The sequence below is a fragment of the Cetorhinus maximus genome, chromosome 8 (genome assembly GCF_964194155.1).
Source record: "Cetorhinus maximus chromosome 8, sCetMax3.hap1.1, whole genome shotgun sequence".
NCBI classification, from domain to species: domain Eukaryota; kingdom Metazoa; phylum Chordata; class Chondrichthyes; order Lamniformes; family Cetorhinidae; genus Cetorhinus; species Cetorhinus maximus.
The window spans coordinates 50,332,834-50,359,698 of NC_135886.1; the positions used below are offsets into that span (position 1 = coordinate 50,332,834).

Sequence of the window (26,865 nt, forward strand, 5' to 3'; positions counted from 1 at the left end):
TCTCAGTCTCCCAATAACCCGAATTAAAAATTCTCATGATCCTGTTTAAATAAATAGGTCTGGCTCACACTCTCAATTACTATGCAATGACCCCTGCTGGAATTGAGCATGCTGTTCCAGGACAGGATTGGACTGGTCTATAAACTTCATTGGGTATGGACTGTATCCCAGGAAGGAGTTAAAGGAGGAGGAAAATTAGCAAAGAAAATTAAAAAGCATTGCAGCGGAGTCTTAAACTAGCCTGAAGTCCGAGTCAACCAACCAGCTTTGAATTCAATGTTGAAGTACTGGCCCCAAGTTTCCAAATTTATGCACTGGCTCTGAACTTTACACCACTCTGTTCTGAGATTGGAATACTACATCATTTGGTTCATTTGTGTGAAGAGAAGAGTTACAACAGTAGGGTTTTTTTTAAAAATGCACTGATTGTTCTTCTCTCCATCCTCCAAAGAAATTACAAACTAGAGAACAGATATGCGGCCTGACCCCAGACTTCTGCTAATATCGTTCTGTAATAATGAGACACGTGGATACACAATAGTTTCATTAGCCCTCAAATTTTTCATTGCCTCTCTTGGCAGAACTCAGCAACTTGACGCATCTAAGCTAGCATTACAATCACACTCCCCATCACATCATGCTGGTTTCCACCCAATCCTTTTTAGAATGTACTCCTTTAGCATTCTTTCAGTATTTTAGTTAAAGTTTCATTCAATCTTTAACTCAATGAATTGAAAAAACCTTTTTGCCCCTCATCATCTACTCAAGACACTGAGGCCAATTGTAGAATCCCAATTGTTAAGCAAAGACTGAATCAAACCGGACGCCTTCTATGGTTTGTATGACTCAGTTAAGTGCTGCCTTTAGAAACATAGAAGCATAGAAAGTAGGAGCAAGAGTAGGCCTATCAGCCCATCAAGCCTGCCCCGCCATTCAATATGATCATGGCTGATCCTCTATCTCAACACCATATTCCCACTTTCTCTTCATACCCCTTGATGCCCCAAATACCCAAAAAATTATCAATTTCTTTCTTGAATATACTCAGTGACCCAGTCTCCACAACCTTCTGTGGTAGAGAATTCCACAGGTTGACCACCCTCTGAGTGAAGAAATTTTTCCTCATCTCAGTCCTAAATGGCCTGCCCCGCATCCTGAGACTATGGCCCCTGATTCTAGACTCCCAACCAGGGGAAACAACCTCCCTGCATCTAGTCTGTCTGGCCTTGTTACAATTTTATACGTTTCAATCAGATCCCCTCTCATTCTTTTAAACTGTAGTGAATACAGGCCCAGTCGAACCAATCTCTCGTCATTCGACAGTCCTGCCATCCCCGGTATCAGCCGAGTGAACCTTCGCTGCATTTCCTCAATGGCAAGTATATCCTTTCTTAGGTAGGAGACCAAAACTGCATGCAATACTCCAGGTGTGGTCTCACTAAGGCTTCGTATAACTGCAGTAGGACATCCCTTCTTCTGAACTCAAATCCTCTTGCAATAAAGGCCAACATACCATTTGCCTTCTAATTGCTTGCTGCACCTGCCTGTTTACTTTCATTCACTGGTGCACAGGAACACCCATATCCCTTTGTACACCCACATTTTCCAAATATATCATTTAAATAATACTCTGGCTTTCTGTTTTTCACACCGAAGCATCAAACTTGATATTTACCCACGTTATACTGCATCTGCCATGTGTTTGCCCACACACACTTGTCTAAATCGTCCCGAAGCCTCCTCGCATCCTCCTCACAACTCCACCCAGTTTTGTGTCGTCAGCAAACTTAGAAATGTTGCATTTGGTTTCCTCATCCAAGTCATTAATATATATTGTGAATAGCTGGGGTCCAAGCACTGATCCCTGCGGTACACCACTAGTCACTGCCTGACATCCGGAAAAAGACCCATTTATTCCCACTCTGTTTCCAGTCTGTCCACCAATTCTCAATCCACACCTGTATATTACCCCCAATCCCATGTGTTTTAATTTTGCTTACTAGCCTCTTATGTGGGACCTTATCAAAAGCCTTCATGAAGTCCAAATACACCACATCCACCAGTTCTCCCTTATTTATTCTACTAGTTACATCCTCAAAAAACTTCAGAAGATTAGTAAAGCACAAGTTCCCTTTCATAAACCCATGGTGACTTTGTCTAATCCCGTTAATGCTTTACAAGTGTTCAATTACCACGTTTTTTTATAACAGACTCGAGCATTTTCCCAACTACTGATGTTAGGCTAACTGGTCTGTAATACTGTTTTTTCTCTCCCTTGTTTTTTTTAAAAAAATAGTGGGGTTACATTAGCCACCCTCCAATCTGTAGGAACTGCTTCAAAGTGTATAGAATTTTGGAAGATGGCCACCAATGCATCCAATATTTCCAGGGCTACTTCCTTTAGTACTCTGAAATACAGATTATCAGGCCCTGGGGATTTTTCTGCCTTTAACCCCATTAATTTCTCTGGCACCATTTTTTTTACTTATACGGACTTTCTTCAATTCCCCCCTCTGATTAGGCCCTTGGTTCCCTAACACTTCTGGGAAATTATTGGTGCCCTCTTTTCACAGAATCACAGAGTGCAGAAGAGGCCCTTGAGCCCATCGAGTCAGCATCTACATGAGAGAAACACCTGACCTACCTTCCTAATCCCATTTACCAGCACTTGGCCCATAGCCTTGAATGTTATGACATGCCAAGTGCTCATCCAGGTACTTTTTAAAGGATGTGAGGCAACCAGCCTCCAACACCCTCCCAGGCAGTGCATTCCAGAACGTCACCACCCTCTGGATAAAAAAGCTTTTCCTCCCATCCCCCCAAAATCTTCCTGCCCCTCACCTTGAACTTGTGTCTCCTTGTGACTGACCCTTCAACTAAGAGGAATAGCTGCTCCCTATCCACCCTGTCCATGCCCCTCATAATCTTGTACACCTCGATCAGGTCGCCCCTCAGTCTTCTCTGCTCCAATGAAAACAACCCAAGTCTATCCAACCTCTCTTTATAACTTAAATGTTTAATTCTAGGCAACATCCTGGTGAATCTCCTCTGCACCCCCTCCAGTGCAATCACATCCTTCCTATAATGTGGCGACCAGAACTGCACACAGTACTCCAGCTGTGGCCTCACTAAGGTTCTACACAACTCCAACATGACCTCCCTACTTTTGTCATCTGTGCCTCGATTGATAAAGGCAAGTGTCCCATATGCCTTTTTCACCACCCCACTAACATGCCCCTCCGCCTTCAGAGATCCATGGACACACACGCCAAGGTCCCTTTGTTCCTCAGAACTTCCTAGTGTCATGCCGTTCATTGAATACTTTCTTGTCAGATTACTCCTTCCAAAGTGTATCACCTCACACTTTTCAAGGTTAAATTCCATCTGCCACTTATCTGCCCATTTGACTATCCCGTCTATATCTTCCTGTAGCCCAAGACACTCAGCCTCACTGTTAACCACCTGGCCAATCTCTTGTGAAGGCAGAGCCAAAATGTGTTTAATCCTTCTGCCATTTCTTTGTTCCCCATTATAATTTCTCCCGTTTCTGGCTGTAAGGGACATATATTTGTCTTTGCTAATCTTTTTCTCTTCACATGTTTATAGAAGCTTCTAGTCAGTTTTTATGTTTCTGCAAGTTTACTCTCATACTCCATTTTCCCCTTCTTGATCAATGTTTTTTGTCCACTTTTGCTGAATTCTAAGCTGCTCCCAATCCTCAGGCTTGCTGCTTTTTCTGGCAATTTTATATGTCTCCTCTTTGGATCTATCACTATCCCTAATTTCTTTTTTAATCCATGGTTGAGCCACCTTTCCTGTTATATTTTTGCACCAGATTGGAATGAATAATTGTTGTAATTCGTGCATACGTTCCTTAAATATGAGCCATTGCCAATCCACCGTCAACCCTTTTAGTAAGGTTCCCTAATCCATCATTGCCAACTCGTGCCTCATACCCTCGTAGTTCCCTTTCTTTAGATTCAGGACTCTAGTTTCAGATTCAACTTCTTTACTCTCCATCCTAATGAACAATTCTATAATTTCATGGCCCCAAGAGACCCCACACAACAGGATTGTTAATTAATCCTTTCTCATTGCACAATACCCAGTCTAGGATAGCCTGCTCTCTAGTTGGTTTCTCAACGTGTTGGTCTAAAGAAACCATCAAGTACACACTCCAGGAAATCCTCCTCCACAGTATTATTGCTAGTTTGGTTTGTCCAATCTACGTGTAGATTAAAGTCACCCATGATTACAGTTGCACCCTTATTGCATGCATCTCTAATTTGCTGTTTAATGCCTTCCCTTACATCGCCATTACTGCTTGGGGGCCTATTGACAACTTCCACCAATGTTTTCTGCCCCTTATTTCTTACCTCCACCCAAACAGATTCCATATCATGATTTTCTGAGCCAATGTCCTTCCTCACTATTGCATTGATTTCCTCCTTTACTAACAGTGCCACCCTACCCCCTTTCCCTATTTGTCTGTCCTTCCTAAATATTGAATACCCCTGGATGTTCAGTTCCCATCCTTGGTCACCCTGCAGCCATGTCTCTGTAACTGCAACAATATCATAACCGTTTATACCTATTTCTGCTGTTAATTCATCTACCTTATTGCGAATGCTCCATGCATTAAGATACAATGCCTTTAGACTTGTCTTTTTAAGCTTCTTAGTCATCTTAGCTTTATTTTGCACTATGACCCCATTTGTTTTCCGCCCTTGTTCTTTCTGCCTTCCACTTTTGCTTCTTACTTCTCTGTCTTACATTTCTATCCTTGTTTCCCCCCTCCTCTATGTCCCTGCTTAGGTTCCAATGCCCCCGCCATTCTAGTTTAAACCCTCCCTGGCAATACTAGCAACCCCCACCCCGGACATTGGTCCCAGTCCTGCCCAGATGCAACCCGTCCTGTTTGTACTGGTCCCACCTTCCCCAGAGCTGGTCCCAATGACCCAGGAATCTGAATCCCTTCCCTCTACACCATTTCTTCAGCCACGTAGTCATCCGATATAACCTGTTATTTCCACTCTTGCCAGCACGTGGCACTGGTAGTAATCCTGAGATTACTTCCTTCGAAGTTCTCCTTTTTAATTTACATCCTAACTCCCTATATTCAGCTTGTAGGAGCTCATCCCTTTTTTTACCTATGTTGTTGGTACCAAGATATACCGCGGCCACTGGCTGTTTGCCCTCCCCCTTCAGAATGCCAGGCAGCTCCTCTGAGACATCTCTGACCCTGGCATCAGGGAGGCAACATAGCATCCTGGGGTCTCTTTTGCAGCCGCAGAAATGTATGTCTGCTCCCCTTACTATTGAATCCCCTATCACTATAGCCCTGCCATTCTTCTTCCTCCCTCTTGTGCAGCAGAGCCACCTGTGGTGCCATGGACTTGGCTCCTGCCGCTTTCCCCCGAGAAGTCGTCTCCGCCAACAGTATTCAAAACGTATATCTGGTAGAGATGGGGATGGCAACAGGGGATTTCTGCACTTCCTGCCTTCCTCTACTCTGCCTGGTGGTCACCCATCCCCTTTCTACCTGTTCAGTCTTTACCTGCGGTATGGCCATCTCACTTTATAAGCTGAGCAATCAGGAAAACTGATTTTATTCACTTATTAATTTAGGACAATAGTTATTGCAGAACAATAGTCGGCCAAATTAGCCCTTACCACAAACTTTAAGTATTGGGCTTCAGTTCAAGATTGTATCAGTCCCTGTCTGCCCTGAGCCAGCTGTCAGCTGTGGTGGTGATGCAACTAGCCTCAGTCCGTGGGATAGGAGGGTAAAAAAAAAATCAACTCGAGATCCAATCCTCATTACTACCCAAGGACACCTGGCAGAGAGTTTGCACGCGAGATAGCAAGCAAGAGGAAAATCATGCTTAATTGGGATGTCAGCTATGGCTTGATTGGTCACATATCGCCTGAGTCAGAAGTTTCTGGGTGTTAGGGTGACACATCACTTTTTCTTAACTTCTGACCTCCAAGCAGTATTACTATTAGCAATTTATCACACAAGAAACACAAACACACACTCACCAGTGTCAAAATGGTCAGAGTTCCAGCACCTCACTTCAGGACTTCAGCACATAATCTAGAGGACCAGTTTAGTTGAGCTGCATTGCCCACAGTGCCATTTTTTGAACTAGACTTTAAAAAAAAACACTTTGCCTGTTTTTACAGTTTGTAAAACTATCCTGTGTCACTATTTGAAGATGAGTCAGGGAGTTTTTTTTCCAGTGACCTGGTTAACATTTATCCTTCAGTCTACAATTATACTTCAGCCAACACCATGAAAACAGATTATTTGATTATTTCTCTCATTTGCTGTTTATGCACAACTTAGCTGCTGTGTGGTGCCTTCATAACAGTAACTACACTTTAAAGATAAAGGCTGAGGAGTTTGGAATATTCTGAGATTTTGAAAGTTGCTATAAAAATGCAAGTTCTTTCTTTTCTCTCTTATATTCTGCCATGTGTTGGGAGTGATTGTGGTCAAATGCATATAAGGAAATTGCAAAACCAGCAAGCTGTGTCAGGAAAGAACTTAAGTCAACCATGCGTATGCACATACAATTAAAAGTCTTGCATTTAACACATATCCATGTCTTTAAGACAAAAAAAATATATCCAACCAACTAGATACAATCAAAATTCAATTTCATTGACTTATTAAGAAAACTATCACCAACAACAAACATCAAAAAACCACTCAAATTACTTGGTTGCCTGGTGCAATTTCTTCAAATCACATTTCTCCTTCTCACTCCAATCCAGGCGCTCCTTTGCCAGTTTTTTTTAAAAAAGCTAATCCTTCTGACAATCCCTTTCTGAACCGAACAATCTGTCCTCAATAAAGGACCTTAACTTCATCCTTGAAACCTCACATTAACAAATGCCAAACTTGACAGGATGCTGAACTTTATTCCTGCTGCTTACAACCAGTGCTTTCTTTTTAAGCAAGACACATCTTTGTAAATCAGGCCCTTAATCCTTCAAACATTTCTGTTGACTTGGACTCTGCCCGCTGCTGAATTTTGAACCATCTGAGCTTCTCCACTCCCTTCACCCACTGATCTATTTTTCTCGAATTCGTAGTTCTCCATTCCTAAACCGGTTCTAACCCTGCTGAGAAGGCTATCACTGTTTTATGATATAAAGGTCCAACTGCCTGAGGACAATCACTAACCAACTCCTTCCAGACTATGACTCCACTACCAATGCCAAACTATTACTTCTCTGAACATCAATGATCCCACCTCTTCTGAAGATCTTCCCCACTCCAAATCTCAGTTCTCAAAACCTGTAAAGCCCATTTCTGCACAATTCCCAAAATACCCAAACAAGACTGCCCCACAGATGTATTGTTTTAGCTTGCTCCTGTTACACTGAACCAGTCACTTACTAGTCTCCATTCTCCTTCTCCTACATCTTGTCCAGTCTCTACCTTTCCATTTTTGTGAGCTTCCATTGCTCTGTCAGTTAAGACTCTTATGGCCTCCAAATCTTTGTTTCACCATGAAAAATATAGACTTCTACACTTCCATTCGCTCACCAGGTCCTCCACTTGTTACTCAATGAGTCATCCAACCAGGCTAATCTGCTGCATGACCCTCCTATATTTGAACAGTTCCTTTAATGTGGAGGAAGTCCATGGACATAAAAGAGGCGTCACTATACAGGTCATGTGGAACACTGTCACAATCTTACTTCAGCCTCCCCATTACACTGATCAATGTTAGCACCATTCCTTTCTTTCACTATGATAATCAGAACTTCGCTGACTGCATTTCCGATTTCCTCCCATCCCTCGCCATTACCTGGTCTATTATTGACTCTTCCTTTTCTGGGTCAAACAATTGGCAATGGCTTTTTAAAGATACCCAAATGCCAAAGATTCCAAGCTATTTGGATTCTGCTTCTTCCCACCTTACTGGCTATAAAAAATTCCATACTTTCCCCATTTCATTTTTATCTGTTATGGCAATACTAATTTCCATACCATAGCTTCTGAAATATAGATTTTCTTCAACCAAGACAGGGCCACAGATTATGTCTGCAATTTTCCAAGTCATCTCTCCCATGACAATGGCTAAGGTTGATCCTGTCCTCAACTCCTATCCCACTAGTCTCTACATTTGCTACATCACATTCCATTATTTCCAGCATTTAAAATCTCTCCTTACATTGAGAAGGCTGACACAGATTAACTTAATACCTCCATTCTGCCTAGATGGGGGCTCCTAAACTCGTGAGTTGTCAGTTGATTTCTCCCTCATTCCCACTCTGACCTCTGTCTTTAATCTCCTTCAAAATTTCAACTAAGGTCAACACAAGGTTCATTTGATTTATTCATTTAGTACCAACTTTGATAAACTTAGTTCCTGTCATTTCTGTACTCCCCACTACCATGTTGCTCAGTCAGAGGCTTGGAGTTTCTGCTCGTCTGCATTGTTTCTTGGAGGACAATTTTCCCAAAATTGTCAGCACAAAAGAATTGCACAATTCCAAGTGCAAATTACATCCAATGTAAATCAAGTTAATGCTGTCTTTTGCACTAGTTTAAAAAACGTTACACTGGAAGCTTGCTTAACTCACCAAACTGGACATGCCCACAGATCAAATAAAGCGTCATTGCAAATTTCCACTATCTGCACTCACTTGCAGTCGCTCGAGGAGGCTCTTAAAACTATGCTGTTTCTTTTGAACGCAAGGACACTAATAAAAATTTTATTAAGCTTTTGAATTTTTTAAAATTACTATGAAACTGTCTCCCATATACTAATATAACTAGCAAACAGTTCTATTTCTCTTAAGTTATTTTTAGTTATTTAAAGTCAGATTACTCACCAGTCGGACTAGACACTCCGATTAAAAATGCTTATTTGTGATAAAACCATTTTCAGCTATATTAATCATTTTGCATCAAGTTACCAATCAAATGCATCAAGCAATATTTTTTAGCATTGCTCAAAACTCAAAGCACAGTATCCAACATTAGATGTTATTCCATGATTGGACAATATTTGCTAAATAATCCCCAGCGCACTAAAAATTACGCTGACAACCAATTTAAGATTGTCAGTCAGACTCGCAGTGTGGTGCATTTGCATTTACTGGAAGCAGCATATATTAATACACAGGGCCCTGTTCTTAGTGGACAGAAAGAATATATACACACATTGCGCCTGTTTCAGATAATCAAAATAAGTGAAAGTCATTTGCTGATGAGTGCAAGGTGAAAAGCTTCGACAAAATGTCTTTTTCAGCAATACTCAAGTTCTGTACTACCAAACGACTATTTGAATATGTTTTAAAAGCAGAAAAGTATTATGCTCAAAACCATTCCATTGCCTAATTGTGCTGGCTCATGGAAGATTTTACATTCAGGGAATGAGTTTGGGCAGAAATTTGAGGGAAAAAAAATTCTCAAAAGTAACAATTTTGGCCTTGACTTAAGCCCTGAACATCGATTGCACACAAAACCAAAATCTTACTAAAGTTCCTTTCCACCCCAAGGCCAATTTCCCCTCTATTTTCCATTGACCCCCGATGTCTCCACTTTTTTTTCCCTATGCTCCTTGCTGCCTAATACTACAAGGTAACACGATCCTTCAACACATTCAAACTCCATTTCAGCATAAGTTTCATATGCTCCCCAATGTCATTTGTCAATGTTCTTATTTTGTTCCAACAATGTTTTCCCTTCAATTGTGTGCAATTATTACATAATTACTGTCATGATCTTCAAAAACCATAAACTCTAGCTGATTTTCACTTCAGAAAAATAACCTAAAACTCCTACAGATCACTGATAAGAAGAATATTGCTATTAATTCATTCAAAATAAGCCAAAGCTAAACATATCCAAAGCTAGAGCCCCCTGAACGATGAGGCAAAAATGGGAAGCTATGCCAGACACAGAGCTGAACACTGCAGAAAGCCTAGAATAATACAGAAAGTAACCAGAAAGGGATGAAATTAGAAGGGAAATAAGGAAAGCAAAGAGGGGCATGGAAAAATACTGGGAAGTGAATTCAAGGAAAATCCAAAAGAGCAAGAGGATAACTAAGGACCTATTAGGGACCAAAAATGTAACATACATGTAGAGTCAGAGGACATGGGTAAAGCTCTTAATGAATACTTTGCGGTTGTCTTCACAAAAGAGGAAGCCAATGATGGTGTCACAGTTAAGGAGGAAGAGTGTGAAATATTAAATGAGCTAAACTTTGTATGAGAGGAAGGGTTTGGCATCTTAGAAAGTCAAAAAGTCGCTAAGCCTGGGTGAAATATATCCCAGGTTCTTTAATGAAGCAAGGAAGGGAATTATGGGGGCTCTGACCATCATATTTCAAGCCTCCTTCATTACAGCAATAGGATCAGCAGAGCAGAAGACCATTAACGTACCGCAGTTTAAAAAGGAAGGGATAATGCAAATAAATAAAGCCAATTCGTTTAACTTTAGTTGTGGGCAAATTATTGGAATCAATTCTACTGAACATATAAACCTTCAGTTAGAAAGGCATAGATTAATCAAGGAGAGTCGGCATGAATTTGTTAATGGCTATTCACAATATATATTAATGATTTAGATGAGGGAACTAAATGTAATATCTCCAAATTTGCAGATGACACAAAGCTGGGTGGGAGGGTGAGCTGTGAGGCAGATGCAGAGATGCTTCAGGGCGATTTGGGCAAGCTGAGGGAGTGGGAAAATGCATGGCAGATGCGGTATAATGTGGATCAATGTGAGGTTATTCACTTTGGTAGCAAAAACAGGAAGGCAGATTATTATCTGAATGGCTATAAATTGAGAGGGGGGAACGTGCAACGAGACCTGGGTGTTCTTGTACACCAGTCGCTGAAGGTAAGCATGCAGGTGCAGCAGGCGGCAAATGGTATGTTGACCTTCATAACGAGAGGATTCGAGTACAGGAGCAGGGGGTCTTGCTGCAATTATACAGGGCCTTGGTGAGACCACACCTGGAATATTGTGTGCAGTTTTGGTCTCCTTATCTGAGGAAAGATGTTCTTGCTATAGAGGGAGTGCAACGAAGGTTTACCAGACTGATTCCTGGGATGGCGGGGCTGACACATGAGGAGAGATTGAGTCGGTTCGGATTATATTCGCTGGAGTTCAGAAGAATGAGGGGGGATCTCATAGAAACCTATAAAATTCTAACAGGACTAGACAGGGTAGATGCAGGAAGGATGTTCCTGATGGTGGGGGAGTCCAGAACCAAGGGTCACAGTCTGAGGGTACGGGGCAGACCATTTAGGACTGAGATGAGGAGAAATTTCTTCACCCAGAGAGTGGTGAGCCTGTGGAATTCGCCACCACAGAAAGTAGTTGAGGCCAAAACATTGTATGTTTTCAAGAAGGAGCTAGATATAGCTCTTGGGGCGAAAGGGATTAAAGGATATGGGGAGAAAACAAGAGCAGGCTATTGAGTTGGATGATCATGATCATGATGAATGGCGGAGCAGGCTCAAAGGGCTGAATGGCCTACTCCTGCTCCTATTTTTTTTCTATAGAAGGTCTTGTCTGACTAACGTGATTGAATTTTGAGGAGGTGACAAGTAGGGTTGATGAGGGCAATGCGGTGGATGTGGTCCACAGGGATTTCTGCAAGGCCACTGACAAGGGCAAGCTATTCACAAAGGCTACGTTTGCTGCCAAAGCCATATATGCGCATAAATATGAAAGCAAAATACTGCTGATGCTGGAAATCTGAAATAAAAACAGAAAATGCTGGAAACACTCAGCAGGTCTAGCAGCATCTGTGGAGAGAGAAACAAGGTTAATGTTTCAAGTCCATATGGCTCTTCTGCGATGGATGCGCAGTTGTATGTTCACAGTAGGCCCAGGTCAATGGCCACCATCTTTATAGGGACAATGTGCAGCAGGGCGCATACGCAGTCATCACTGCCCCAGTCAGCAGGAGGAGAGAATGCTGTGAATATCTATCCTGCAATGATTGTCTTTGGAAACTCCTTTTACAGAGCAGTTAGAAGAGGAGGACTAACACACAGCAAACTCAAACCAAGAAAAATGTTTGTCTCTTTTGAATTTCTATCCTGGACTGACAGTGACCAATTTTGGAAACTCCTTTTACAGGTGTTTATAAGGGAAGGATTTGCAGACAGGACAGAAATTTTGGTCAGTGTTTCTGAACTCTGTCTCACCAACCAAGTAATGCAAGTGGATTAAGGTTGCTGTGAGTGTTAATAGTATATTGGCTCTCCTTATTCTTCCTCCTTCTGCAGCTCTGAATTCCAGGCTGCAGCAGCGACGTCACTGGATTTCTGCTTGTGTGGGCCAGTGCGCATGTGCAGAGAGGTATCGGCCGCCATCATGTATGGCCATATAGTGCTGGCAGGAGAGAGAGACAGTCAAAAAAGTAAAAGCTCTTGGAATCCAAGGGTGAGTGACAAATTGGGTCCAAAATTAGCTTAGTGGCAGGAAGCAAAGGGTAATGGCTGACAGGCATTTTTGCGACTGAAAGGCTGTTACCAATGGGGGCTCTTTACGGCTCAGTGCTTGGTCCCTTGCTTTTTGTAGCTTATGTTAATAATTTAGACTCAAATACAGGTAGCATGATAAAGAGGTTTGTAGATGATACAAAAGTTGACAGTGTGGTTGACAGTGAGGTGGAAAGCTTTAGACTGCAGGAAGATAAAGATAGTTTAGTCAGTTGGGCATTAAAAGTGAAAATGAAATTCAATCCAGAGAAGTGTGAGGTAATGCATTTTGGAAGATGCAACAAGACAAGGGAACAAACAATAAATGAGAGGATACAGAGAAGTATGGAGGAACAGAGGGATCTTGGGAGTGCATGTCCACAGATCCTTAAAGATAGAAGGTTAGGTCGCTAAATAGATTAAGGCGGCATATGGTATGCTTTCCTTTATTAACTGAGGGATAAAATATAACAGCACAGAGGTTATGCCAAAACTGTATACAACTAGTTAGACCATAGCTTGTGTACCACATACAGTCTGGTCATCACATTACAGGAAAGACGTGATTGCACTGGAGAGGGTGCCAAGGAGATTTATGAGGATATTGACAAGACTAAAATGTTAGCTATGAGGAAAGATTGAATAGGACTTGTTTTCCTTGGAACAGAGGCGCTGAGGAGTGACTTAACTAAAGTGCATAAAATTATGAAGGGACTAAATAGAATATATAGGAATGACCCATTTCCCTTAACAGAGGGGTCAAAAACCAAGGGCATAAATTCAAAGAAATCTGTAGAAGGATTAGAGGGGAGATGAAGAAACCTTTTTACACCGAGAATAGTATGGACCTGGGACTCGCTGCCTGAAAAGGTGGTGGAGGCAGAAACTCTGACCATATTTAAAAAGTACTTGGGTGTCTACCTGGAAAGCTGTAACCTGCAGGGCTACAAACCAAGTGCAGGAAGGTGGGATTAGGTTGGGTCATCGACTGGCATGGACACGATTGGCTGGATGGCCTCCTTCTGTCTTGTAAATTTTCTATGATTCTATGAAGCGACGGCAAAGATGTGCAATGCTTCCCAAATTCCCACTTGGTCTCCATTGCTATTGCCTTTCTTTAACCTGCTGCTTGCTCCACACCTCCTGCCACCTGACCTTATAAAATTAATAGGCCCAACACCAGCATCGCCAAACCCTAAACAACAAAGACACCTCCAAATTAACTCTACTGTAGCCCCATGCTTCATATGCTTCCCAATGTCTTTTACTACCTCTTATCAACTCCCTTCTGCTTTTACTGACCATAGTTTGCCAGTATACAAGATGAGTTTGTCACACTTGTAGTATCACTTGCAAATTTATGTCATGGCAAAAGTAAAAGTACCCAGAAAAGATTTGCAATGCACAAATGGAAAATACCTAACTTTTGGAAAACATTTAAAAAGTATTAAAAATGTAAAGCCAGTCTGACCTCTAACTGACTCGAGATTCTAACCGACAACAATTATCCTCTAATTGATCCAGAAAGCTAGAACAATGACACACTTTACAGGGATATTCTACGATATAGACAGACATTTTAGAATACATCATACATGGTATGTTACTGTTGTATAAAGGATATACTCTCTGACTTATTGTGAGAAGTCCCATAAGAAATTGCTAACAACTACATAAAGGCAAGTCAAAGATAATAAATAGCCAACTTGCCCACTGAAACTCCATCTTTCAGAAACTCCAACCAATCCTGCTGGATTTCAGTGTCCCCAATGTTTTTGCCTCCTCAGATTTCAAATGTTTACTCTTTGAATAAACAAGTTTCTTCTAATATCCATTTTAATTTATTTATCATTAAGTTGAATGCATATCTTGTTTTGCCATTCTTTTTTGCCTTAACTTGGAAGTAATACTTTGTGTTTACCTTACATATAGCATGATATCCATCTCAGAACTGCTCTTTCACATTTCTCTGCAGCTTCTATAATTCTGACCTGAGGTATACCCTTGCAAGCTCAAGTTATTTGAGAAAGGTCATTTAATCCAATGTGGTCATCTATCCAGGAAAATTGTATAGTCCCACCCAATGCAGTACCAAACTCTTTCTTTAATAATTTCAGGGTTGTGCCTCCACTACTGCACCTGGAAGTTTATTTCAGATGTTATAATTGTTTCTGTAAAGATTAACTTGCTGACACCAATTCTAAATATGCCTTTAACTAGTTTGAACTGGAGCTATATTGCTCAGCTATCATAATTTATCTCGAGATAATATTCCAAATCTAACTCTCCCCTATTGTTTACTACCATAAATGTCTGATACGGAGCCGTATTGACTCACTTTCTTCTAATGCTCAAAAGCTCCAGTTTCTCTAATGTTTTCTCAACACATCTAACATTCAACAACAACCTTATGGGTACTTGACACCTTCACCAGTGGTTAATAACCAGACTGGACACAGTATTCAAGGTTTGATGTGAGCAGAGTACTGTGTGGCTTCAGCTTGATTGCTTTGAATATTTATTGTATCCTTTTACTTGATTTTTTGATTGCAAAACCTGTCCAGTCGCTACAGAGAAGCATCAAGTCTACCTGGAACTCTAGATTTTATATCATTCTAAGCAGTTGCAGCATCGTTCTATATTTTCCCTCTGTACTGTATTTTATACTTATCCATATTAATTATCACCTGCCACTGTTCTGTCCACTTACACATTTTGCCCAAATCATTTATATTTCTTGATTTGTTTCTCCTAGTTTGGCATCATCACATGTGACTAATTTTTAGTTTCTGAATCTAAATCATTGATGTGAATTAAAAACAGGAACAACAATGTCAATTCCTGGGTTACCCCACTCAGGACTTCCCTCACGCTGGTAAAACTCTTCTGTCACCCGCTTTCAACACTTTGTCAATTTCTTATCAACAACAACTTGCATTTTATATAGCTTCTTGAACATAGTTAAACATCCCCAAGTGCTTCACAGGAGCATTATCAAACAAAATCTGACACTAAGCCACATAAAGAATTATCAGGATAAATGACCAAAAGTTTGGTCAAGAAGTATATTTTAAGGAGAATCTTAAAACAAGTAGAGGGGTAAAGAGTCAGGAGGTTAAGGGACGGGCCTAGGCAGCTGAAGGTAAGACTGCTAATGGAATCATTAAAACCGGTGATGTGCAAGAGGACAGAGCACTGAGACCTGAGAGGGTTTTAAGAGCTGGAGAAGGTTACAGAGGTAGAAAGGGGTGAAGCAAAGAAACAATGTGAAAATAAGAATGAGAATTTTAAAATTGAGGGGTTGCCAGATCAGGGCAGGATGGTGGCGCAGCGGTTCGTGCTGCTGCCCCACAGCTCCAGGGACCCAGGTTTGATCCTGACCCTATGTGTGTGTTTGTGTGGTGTTTGCACATTCTCCCAGTGTCTGCATGGGTTTCCTCTGGCTGCTCCAGTTTCCTCTCACCGTCCAAAGACGTGCTGGTTAGGTGGATTGGCTACTGTAAATTGTCCCCAGTGTGTGGGTGAGCCCTGTGATGGGCTGGCATCCTTCCTGGGTGTATCCCACCTAACGTCCATTGCCTGTCAGGATAGGCTCCGACTCTCCGCGACCCTGAATTGGATGAGGTGGTTCTGGAAAAGTGAGTGAGTGGGTTGCCAGATCATAAGCCAATATAAGAGAGCAAGCATAGGGGCAATGAGTGAACAGAACTTGTTATATACCAAGCATATGAACAGCAGAGTTTTGGATAAGCTCAAGTTTGCATTGGGTGAAAGATGGGAGGCCAGCCAGGAGTGTTGGAATAGTCAAAGTTACAGATAATGAGGCATGGATAAGGGTTTCAGCAGGGGAACTGAGGTGGGGTGGAGTTGGGCGATCTGATGGAAGTAGGCAGTTGCGATGATGACGCAGATATGTCGTCTGAACTTCATCTTAGGGTCAAACATGATAACAAAGTTGCGACTGGTCTGGTTCAATCTCAGACAGTTGTCAAGGGGAGAGATGGAGTCAGTGAGAGGAAGCCAGGGAAATGGCTTTTGTCTTCTCAATACGTCATTGGAAGAAATTTCCACTCTGATACAGAACATCGGACACGAATGCTAACAGATTAGAAACAATGGAAAGATCAAGAGAGGTAGTGATGAGATAGCTGGGTGTCACCAGCATACATGTGAAACCTGACATTGGGTTACTGGATGATGTTGCTGAAGGACAGGTTATAAATAAGAAATAAAGTGGAGGGCAAAGGATGGGTCTTTGGGGTCTCCAGAGGTAACGGTTGGGGAACAGCAGCAGAAGACATTGCATGCAAGCCTCTGACGATGACTGGATAGATAAGAATGCAATCCCTCTCAGCTGGACCTTGGAGGACAGACACTGGAGAATGATATGGTCAACTACACCAAAGTTAAAGACAGGTCAACAAGGAGGGGAACAGCTTATCATGATCAGTCACAATGGATTGTCATTTGTGACTTTGATATGAGCTATTTCAGTTCAGTGGCAGAAACCCAACCGGCAAGGTTCAAACATGGAGTTTCTAGAAAGGTGGGCACAAATATGGAATGCAGCAGCATGTTGAGGACTTTGGAAATGAATGGGAAGTTGGAGGTGAGGGTTGTAGTTTACAAGAACGGAGAGGTCAAGGATTGTCTTTTTTGAGAGAGGGGTGATGACAGCAGATTTGAAGAATAGAAGGGCAGCATCTGAAGAGAGAACCATTAACAATATCTGCTGACATGGGGATCAAGAGGAGAAGATGGGTAGTCAGCAGTTTAGTGGGTATAGAGCAGAGGGGGCAGCAGGTGGAACTTATGAACAAGATGAGCTCAGTGGGGAGATAGGAGAGAAACTAGAGAAAGATGGGTTTAGAGATATGGTGACGAGAGCCTTAGAAAACGTTTGGTCTGGTGGGCTCAGAGAAGGGAGGGAAATGACTGAAGAGCTGGCTTCAATCTTATTGACAAAAAAGTCCACGAGCTCCTTGCACTTCTTGGCAATATCGGTGGAGAAAGCAGCAGACAGGGGTTTAAGGTGACAATTTGTGGCGGAGAAGCCAGGATTATCTTTGCATTCCAAAAAGCTTCTGGAATAGTGAGCAGTTTTGGTAAAGAATCCAATCATGATTTACGTGGTATAGTCAAATCCTGCAATGACTGGCTAAACAGTTGTCTGTCCTATATATTTAAGTCTCTATTTCTTGGACTTAAGGGACCAGGGTGAGAGAGACAGTAATGTTTTTAATGAGGACAAGGGCATCAAATGTGGAGATGAGGGTGTGATTGATCAGATCGGTAGCTGCAGAAATAAATCTTAAGTGCACTTGTAATTTCTTGCAGGCGAGTTACTTTTGGTTGAAGGAGGGGAGGGACAGAAAGAAATAGATTTGGGATGTAAAAGCAAAATACTGCAGATGCTGGAAATCTGAAACAAAAACAGAAAACGCTGGAAAAACTCTGCAGGTTTGACAGCATCTGTGGAGATAGAAACAGAGTTAACGTTTTGAGTCTGTATGACCCTTCTTTAGCTCTGAAAAAGGGTCATACAGACTCGAAATGTTAACTCTATTTCTCTCTCCACAGATGCTGTCAAACCTGCAGAGTTTTTCCAGCGTTTTCTGTTTTTGTTATAGATTTGAGGAAGGTTGGGTGGGGCCCCCCGGAAGGAGAATGCCAGTAGAGATTCATACAAGAACAAAACTCGAAGATGGCCTTATCTGTGATTGGCATGATGGCAGTAGCAAAGCCATATGAGATAGTAAAGGTCAAAAGGGTAGCCATGGAGAGATTAAGGGAGGATAGGAGGGCAGTGAACTCAGAGAACAAAGAGCCTGTTGAGTTGAGATGGAAGTTGAAATTACTCAGGATAAGAAGTCGCTTGAATCTCTAGTAGCCTATGGTGCAGAACCGTGTCAAAGGCCTTTTGAAAGTTTAAGTACACAACACCATAGGGCTTTGAATGATCCACCTGGAATGTTACCTCCTCAAAACAACTGTAAATAAATCTCAAGTTGTCTTGCCCAAAGGCTTAACTGGTAAATTCATTGCCTGGGAGAATAGTGAGCATTACAGACCACACTCACGTTTTGTGCTAATTTAGCTGATATCAGCTTGGACAATAGTGAGGACACAACAGTGGGTCACAATGGCCCTTGATAGAATAGCGAACAGAAATCCAATGTACCACACCTGATTACTGCACAATTATATCAGTTGGGAAGTATGACTTTGCAGACATCAAGTGGGAACAGATTTAGATACTGTTCCATTCCTCATACAGTCCCAACCCAGACTCATGTATAAAGAATAGCTGCTCGAGCAAATTAACTAAGGGCTGCAAATGCCCAAGGAACTGCAACGGAGAGCCAGTCAGCATGTTCAGGAAATTAAAGGAAGGGAGAACCATATTTTCAAATGTTCTCAAATGTACAGAAGTTGCAAGTGTGAGCTTGGAGGTTTGCTATGTGCAATCAGAAATTTAAACTGGGAATGTGAACAAAGGCATTTGGAAAACTGCCCAAGGAAGGGTATTTTTTCCCTCTTAAATTGCAAAACAAGTTGATGATAGCCAACCCAACAGGGCCCCACTGTAATATAGTTAACACAGTCCTTCTACCCAGTTCTGGCCCCTTGCCCTTCCTACCCTCATATCAATAAAAATATGAACTTCCACCAATTCTGTATTCTCACCACAAAATGTTGTATCAATCTCACATTTTTCATTTATGTATCTGACATGCAGCAGATTAAAATGATGAATGTATCAAAAATAGCCAAAAGAGGCACCACAGGATAAAGGAAAAAATTTCTCGCAGAAAAAAAGCTTCCAGAAAATACACAAGTAGTATACATTGGGGTGGCTCATTGATCAGCCTAGTTCATTGTCTAATAGAAAGCTCCAGATGGCAACACAAATTCATGCCTTCAAATCATATTCCAGTTATTAAACAATGGCCTTGCCTATGAAAATAGCACATACAAGATCAAGAATTTTCATTTGGTAGTGCAGAACTCGATTGTTGCTGAAAAAAAGAGTCACGTCTAAGCTTTTCATTTTGAACTCATCAGAACACTCGCAAAAATATCAACATAAGGGGGAAAACAACAATTTATACTGTAAGCGAACAGAGTGCCAACCAATCAGCACTCTCCTCACATAAAGTATAAATTGTTGTTTTCCCCCTTACATTGGTATTCTTGCGAGTGTCCGAATGAGTGCAAGCTTGGATGTGTCTCTTTTTTCAGCAATAATCAAGAATTTTCTTTGAATACTGCATTAACTCATATACGCCCAACTAAATTAACACGTTATACACTCACTAAAAACAAAAGTTAAGTAAATATGACTTCCTTACAATACAGTACTTGGCAACATAGAGGGCCTTTTTTCCCTTCAATCTGAATAAGTTAGTTGCACTGTGTGTAGCTGCAATGATATGGTTAATGCTTTTGGCATCGTTACCTCTGAAGTCTCCCAAGGATCTAGCCTAGGCCTACAACACGCACCTCAGGGATATTACCCCAAGACAACGTCAGGATGACGACACCAAGCTCTAACTCTACACCCTACCACCTTCTTTTGCTGTCATCCTACCTGGATGAGCTGAAATTTCCTCCAATTAAATATCAGAAAGATGAAAGTCATTGACTTTGGACCTCTACAAACTCCACTTTTTCGCCACAGATTCTACCCTTGGCAATGGTCTCAGGCTGAACTAAATTGTTTGCAATTTTGGCATCCTATGTGACCGAGTTCAGTTTCTGACCCCACATTCTTTCAATCACAAAACCTGTCTGCCTTGTAATGTTATCAGTCTCCTCTACCTCAGTCCATCTGCTGCTAAAACCTTCACCCATACTTTTATTTGCTGCCCTTGTCTTAAACTGCCATGCTCCGGAATTCCCTCCCTAAAATCAGCTATCTCTCTTTCCTCTGTTAAGAGTTTCCTTAAAACTTACAACTTTTCATCTGCCCAATATCCCTTTATACGGCTCAGTGTCTATTTTTGATAACACTCCTGTGAAGATCCTTGGAATGTGTTACTACATTAAAGGCACTATATAAATGCAAGTTGTTGTTCATGATCTCTAGGCTCAACCATTTGAATTCTCCTAGCCAGCATACCATCTTCAATCCGCCATAAACTCAAGCTCATCCCAAATTCTACTATCCACATTCTGAGACATATTAAATTGCACTCATTCATCACTCTCGTGCTTGCCACATGGACTCCTAATTCAACAATGTCTCAAATTTAAAATTATTAACCTTGTGTTCAAATCCCTCCATATCTCTAATCTCTTTCAGCCCTACAACCTTTCATGAACTTTCTATTCCATACCACAGCAAATTTTTCTCCTCCATTCCAGAAAATAAAATCACCTCATCCATGGAAGTTATGCTATAGTTTCCTGTACTGTACAAAGTGCAGAAATCACTACAACTATTGCAAGAAAAATTACAAGCTGAAGAGATTTTAGTTTGTTCAAGTGAATGCTAAATTGCCCAGTTTCATCTCAGCTTACTTAAAAAATCAAAAATCACCTTTCCCCCAAACCAAATTTGATGCAAGAATTTAGGGAGGGGGTCATGCTGTTCTATGATAATTTCAGTGCCAAATATATTAATGTTATGATATTTCTATGCCAGGGTACTTGGGAAAGGAAAATGTATCAGGGGGCCTTTCTGCTTATTTTAACAACTGAAATTTTTCTTCCGAATATATGACCAACACTTTGCTATGCAATTTTTAATGATCTAAATATTTAATATACAGCCTTTAAAAATTGTTAATCAAATGGGAAGAAAATTCCCTTCAACAGTCCCAAATGCCTTTTGCTGATTCTTATTTCAATGTATGTTGATTGAGGCCTCCGCAAGGCCTAGCTGGGCATGAAGCCTATCAAACCAATTTTGTTAAACAAATACCCGCGATCTATATCCTTTAAGAGCAATTTAACTGCAACAGACGGTTGGATTACAGAGTCTCAAGGATCCTCACTGCACTGCCCTGCGTCTCGCTCACATTATTGATGTTACACAGTCGCTAATTTTCAGTTTCACTCACTCGCTCCCTCACTCTTTACTGGGAGACGGGGCAGGCCTTAAGGGCTCGCGCAAGCCTGTCAATTTCGCAAAAACGGATAATCTTTCGAATAATAATGTGAAATATCTTCCAAAAAGGTACAGCTGCTGCTTTTAAGGTAATGTTTAACATATTTTTTATTTTTGAAAAATATATATTGTAGCCGGATTACGTCCAGTTCATAGAAACCAAATTGAAAATCAGTCTTTAAAATAACTATTCAAAAATTAAGGTTTATTTTCCATACATTTCAATAACCGTATACAAAAATACTAATTATTGGGGAAGCTACAAGTTTGGTAAGCTGAAAATGTTAGGTAAATGCGAGTTTCCTTCTCCAGCCACAGGGCTGTCCGAGACTCCTGACTCCAGTTTCTGTCAACAATGGAAGCGATTTGTAAAAAAAACTAAGTCACACCAACTAATATTTTTTTCAAAAACAAATAAAAGTCAGTGCCAGCAGTAAAGAAAACGCACACAGGAGAACTTTTAAGAAACGGGATACATTTCAACTGGTGGGGCATCAAATATAGCCTTTAATGTATAAAAGGCATCATTATCTAGTATTTTTATTATTGCATAAATATATTACCTTGGCGAATCCCCCGAGTGAGGTGACTCTGCTGTATAAAGCACTCAAATCCAACTCTCTCCCTCCGATTATTGGGATCTTTCTAAAGGATGTCCTAAAAATATTAAAAATAAGTCTCAGCTACACACATATTTTTAAAGGTAATTTTAAGTAATTCTTAAAAAGGGAACTAGCACTTTAAAACACAAACGCATATTCCACTCAAGTTTGGGGCAGAAAATGAGTTATAAACATGGGGGTATAATTTTTTGTTATAAATACTGAATGATGTAGTTTCAAAACGAATCAAATGCTGGTGTCAAATCCAGTCACCCAAAAAAAGGTTGAGTTGTTTACCAGCTCTTAAATTTAAGGTGAAAAAAGTAAAAAGATTTTTTTTAATGGAAATAAAAATGATAAAGAATTTTTAAAGTTCTACTTCCTTCCCACACACAGCGATGGAGAAGCCCTCTCCCCTTTTAAACCTGGCAGATAATTACAGCAATTGGGCAATAGAATGTAAAAATTGCAATTCCAAGTATTTGTCTCAAAAAGAGTGGAAATGAAAATTGAAGAAAAATACTTCCTTGCCAATAATTACTGCTGGCACATGGTGGTGAAAGAAGACGAGAAACTGCAGCTAATACTCAAGCCTCTCTGCTGCGCAACTCCCCTCGCTATTTATATAAAAAGTTTTTTAAGTGAACATATTTCATCCTTCACAATAAAAATGATCCTCATTCCCTGTCGCCTTTGGTGGCTGTTCTGCTACCGAGTGACAAGAGAAAGCCTATGAAGGCCGCTGAATAAAACCACCACATACCTCATCCCTCCCCTCGTATTATTGTTAAACGGTTAATTCATGTCCAACCCCCCTCCCGCCGCTGATTAAAAGTTGTATTTATTTTCTGCTGATTATATTTTTTACCCTTTACTCCTGTGAAAGTGCCGCAGCTCATCCAGGAAACTCCTGCCAGTCCTCAAACCGCCGCTTTTACTCGGAGTTTTAGCCATAATAATCCCTCTCTCTCACACACAGAAAAAAAATACTCCCCAAATAAATAAAAAACAACAAAAAAATCAGAGAGAGAACTCTCGAGATAAATCAATCCTTATTTTATAGGATTATTATATATATATATATATATATATATTCTCTACAGTCTCTTCTTCCTCATCTCCGGAGAGTCGGGCGCCGGAGCCCGAGCCATCGCCGGCCACGACGGGAATTAAAGCGGAGCTTTGGGGAGGAAAAGGCTTCGCCGAGAGATCGAAGCCCCGGTTACTCGCACGGCAAAGCCGGAGCTCGGTGCCGCTCGTTACACCGGGGAGGGTGTTTTTTTTTCCGCCGCTCTCCTATAACAATCCTGCCAGCCTGTGAGGGGGGAGGTGAGATTTTAATCTCCTCATCACCGTCTCTCGCCTGCTTTTTTTCTCTCAAAGGGCCGGGGGTTTTGGCAGGAGTTCGGTTCGTTTCTCTCCATCGGCTCCCGTTCTCTTTTTTTGGTTAAATTTATAGATTTTTTCGGAAAAAAAACGAATCGAATTTTAATTTCTTTTCAAATTTTTTTCTTTTTTTTTCTCTCTGTCTCTCTCTCTCTTCCCTCACAGACAATGAAAACCGAGCGGCCGAGCAATTACCCGCCAGAGGGGGGGTCCTGCAATTCCGCAAAACAGCCCGCCGCCATGGCTGCCTACCAGACGCAAGGTGGGTTGGGAGTTGGAGTCCGTCGCCCCGCTACCGGACGTTCGGAGACAGGGGGAAGGTCGAGGGAGGAGGACTACGACCCCCAGGGTGCACCGCGCCAGCTGTGCCTGGTGCTCGGGCCGCCAGACGCCGTTAAAAAGGAGAGCGCAAGCGATGGTTGTCGGGAGATGTAGTCTGTGTACCGCGGAGGCAAGGTTAAAGGAGTGCAGAGTGATAGTGGGGGTGGAGGGGTGCGCGCGCATTCAGCAGCGTTGTAGTTCCCGCGAGCTCTGCAATCCAACTGAAAAACAGGAAGGGAGAGGCGGAAGGAACTACAAACACCGGCATGCAACGCGCACAGCCTGTTGGTTGCCTCAAAATGGCGGCGCGCTGTGCTTCTGTGTAGGGCAGTGTTCAGAAAGTAATTATTTTCTTGAGGACTGTTTGAGTTTTGACTGCTATAAATGGTCCACTCTCAGCAGGTGGCAAATCGCACATTTTCCCGTTGGAAGTTGAGCTCTTGCCATCTCCTTAAATGTAGGTAGAGTAACACAACACCCACTGGTGTTCGATAGTTGGCTAGTTATTCATGACAGAATAAAGTGCAGGTGTCGAGCACAGTTGGTTTCTTGTTTAATTGTAAACATTTTATATTTCGTATCTATTAATTTAAATATTTCAATGGTTATAACGAATATGTGCTCAGTTGTCTTTTAATAGTGTCTGTTCTTGCTTTTATTTACTTTGTACATATAAAAGCTGGTTGAACTGAGGAACTGCTTTAAACGTGGTTTGGGACAATTGTTAATTTTAATCACATGTCCCGATGGTTTGTGTATTTGGAGCCGTGTTATTTCGGAGTTCTCTGCACAATACGTAGAATTGCAATATTGAACTCCGTTCCACGCAAGTTAAAGGAGCAAAATTGCTCGAGAATTGTACCCTGATTTATTGTAATTGCTAATGTTGAATGTAGCCATTTTTTGATAAATTTGACATGCATTAGGATTTAATTGGCCACATAAAATGGTTACAACACAGTTGGAGGCCATTCGGCCCGCAGTGTCCAAGTTGACTGTTTGTAAGATTCGGCCAGTCCCACTCCCTATACCTTTCCCCGTAGACCTGCGAGGTCTTTTTTAGATTAATTATTCAATATTCTTTTGAAATCCACGATTGCATCTGCCCCCATCACATTCTCAGGCAGTGCATTTTTTTCATTCTGGCATTCAACTGGAATGTTATCTCAAATAATTATTTCATTTGGATTGATGATGGCGTAATGGTATGCGCTGCTTAAATTGTAGAGGCAGAGCAGGGGCGCCGTCTTATGATACCTTGTTTCCTTTCTTGAAATCATGTTCTCTGACAGTGGAAGGAAATTATTTTTTTTAAGATGTAAAATGCGCAATGCACCATTGGTATCTGTCTAGCTAAAAGTAAGTATTAACATTTATAACAGAAGAAATTCAGCAGTCTGGTGTGTTAGAGGTGAATGTTTCCTAGAACATTCATCACTTAATATAAGATTTCGTGGTCATTCGTCTCCCTTCTGTTAGCTCCCACCAGCGGCTAATTTGTCTAACAGTTTTTTTTATTAATTCACGGGATGTGGGCTTCGCTGGCAGTGCCAGCATTTATTGTCCATCCCTAGTTGCCCTTGGTGGTGGTGAGCTGCCTTCTTGAACAACTGCAGCCCATGTGGTGTAGTTACACCCACAGTGTTGTTAGGAAGGGAGTTCCAGGATTTTGACCCAGCAACAGTGAAGGAACGGCGATATATTTCCAAATCAGGATGGTGAGTGACTTGGAGGGGAATTTGCAGGTGGTGTTGTTCCCATCTATCTGCTGCCTTTATCCTTATCCTTCTAGGTGGTGTTGGTCATGGGTTTGGAAGGTGATTTTGAAGGAGCCTTGGTGAATTCCTACAGTTCACCTTGTAGATGGTACACACTATTGCTATTGTGCGCCGGTGATGGAGGGAGTGAATGTTTGTGGATGTGGTGCCAATCAAGCAGGCTGCTCCGTCCTGGACGGCGTCAAGCTTCCTGAGTGGGAGCTACACTCTTCCAGGCAAGTGGGGAGTATTCCATCACACTCCTGACTTGTACCTTGTAGATGGTGGACAGGCTTTGGGGAGCCAGGAGGTGAGTTACTTGTCGCACGATTCCTAGCCTCTGACCTGTTCTTGTAGCCACAGTATTTATATGGCTAGTCCAGTTCTGTTCCTGATCAATGGTAACCCCCAGGATGTTGATAGTGGGGAATTCAGTGATGGTAATGTCATTGGACATCAAGGGGCGATGGTTAGATTCTCTCTTGTTGGAGATGGTCATTGCCTGGCACTTGTGTGGCGTGAATGTTACTTGCCACTTGTCAGCCCAAACCTGGATATTGTCCAGGTCTTGCTGCATTTGGTTATGGACTGCCTCAGTATTTGAGGAGTCGCGAATGGTGCGAACATTGTGCAATCATTAGCGAACCTCCCCACTTCTGACCTTATGGAAGGAGGGTCATTGATGAAGCAGCTGAAGATGGTTGGGCCTAGAACACTACCCTGATGAACTTCTGCAGTGATGTCCTGGAGCTGCAATGACTGACCTCCAACAACCACAACCATTTTCCTTTGTGCTAGGTATGGTTCCAACCAGCGGAGAGTTTTTCCCCCGATTCTCATTGACTCCAGTTTTGCTGGGGCTCCTTGATGCCACACGGTCAAATGCTGCCTTGATGTCAAGTGCAGTCACTCTCTCCTCACCTCGGGAGTTCAGCTCTTTTGTCTATGTTTGAACCAAGGCTGTAGTGAGGTCAGGAGCTGAGTGGCCCTGGCAGAACCCAAACCGGGCATCAGTGAGCAGGTTATTGCTAAGCAAGTGCTGCTTGATAGCACTGTTGATGACCTCTCCCATTACTTTACTGATGATAAGAGTAGACTGATGGGGCGGTAATTGGCCGGGTTGGATTTGTCCTGTTTTTTGGGTACAGGACATACCTGGGCAATTTTCCACATAGCTGGGTAGATGCCAGCATTGTAGCTGTACTGGAACAGCTTGGCTAGG

The 26,865-nt window shown here is 41.8% G+C and overlaps 1 protein-coding gene across 2 annotated transcripts in view; it reads right to left on the reverse strand.

Moving 5' to 3' along the window:
• The window catches only part of LOC144683618 (AT-rich interactive domain-containing protein 2-like), a 242,586-nt gene extending 218,829 nt beyond the window's left edge, over positions 1 to 23,757 (reverse strand). Inside the window, exons 1-2 of one of the 2 annotated variants that reach the window (XM_078546821.1) lie at positions 23,048 to 23,757; positions 22,141 to 22,234 (exon numbers count right to left, since the gene is read on the reverse strand). In XM_078546821.1, the coding sequence (XP_078402947.1) occupies positions 22,141 to 22,234; positions 23,048 to 23,133 (180 nt within the window). In that variant the 5' untranslated portion in view covers positions 23,134 to 23,757. The remainder of the gene's footprint in view (positions 1 to 22,140; positions 22,235 to 23,047) is intronic. The other variant, XM_078546820.1, reaches the window with a different exon arrangement.
• Between the last annotated feature and the right edge of the window lie 3,108 nt (positions 23,758 to 26,865).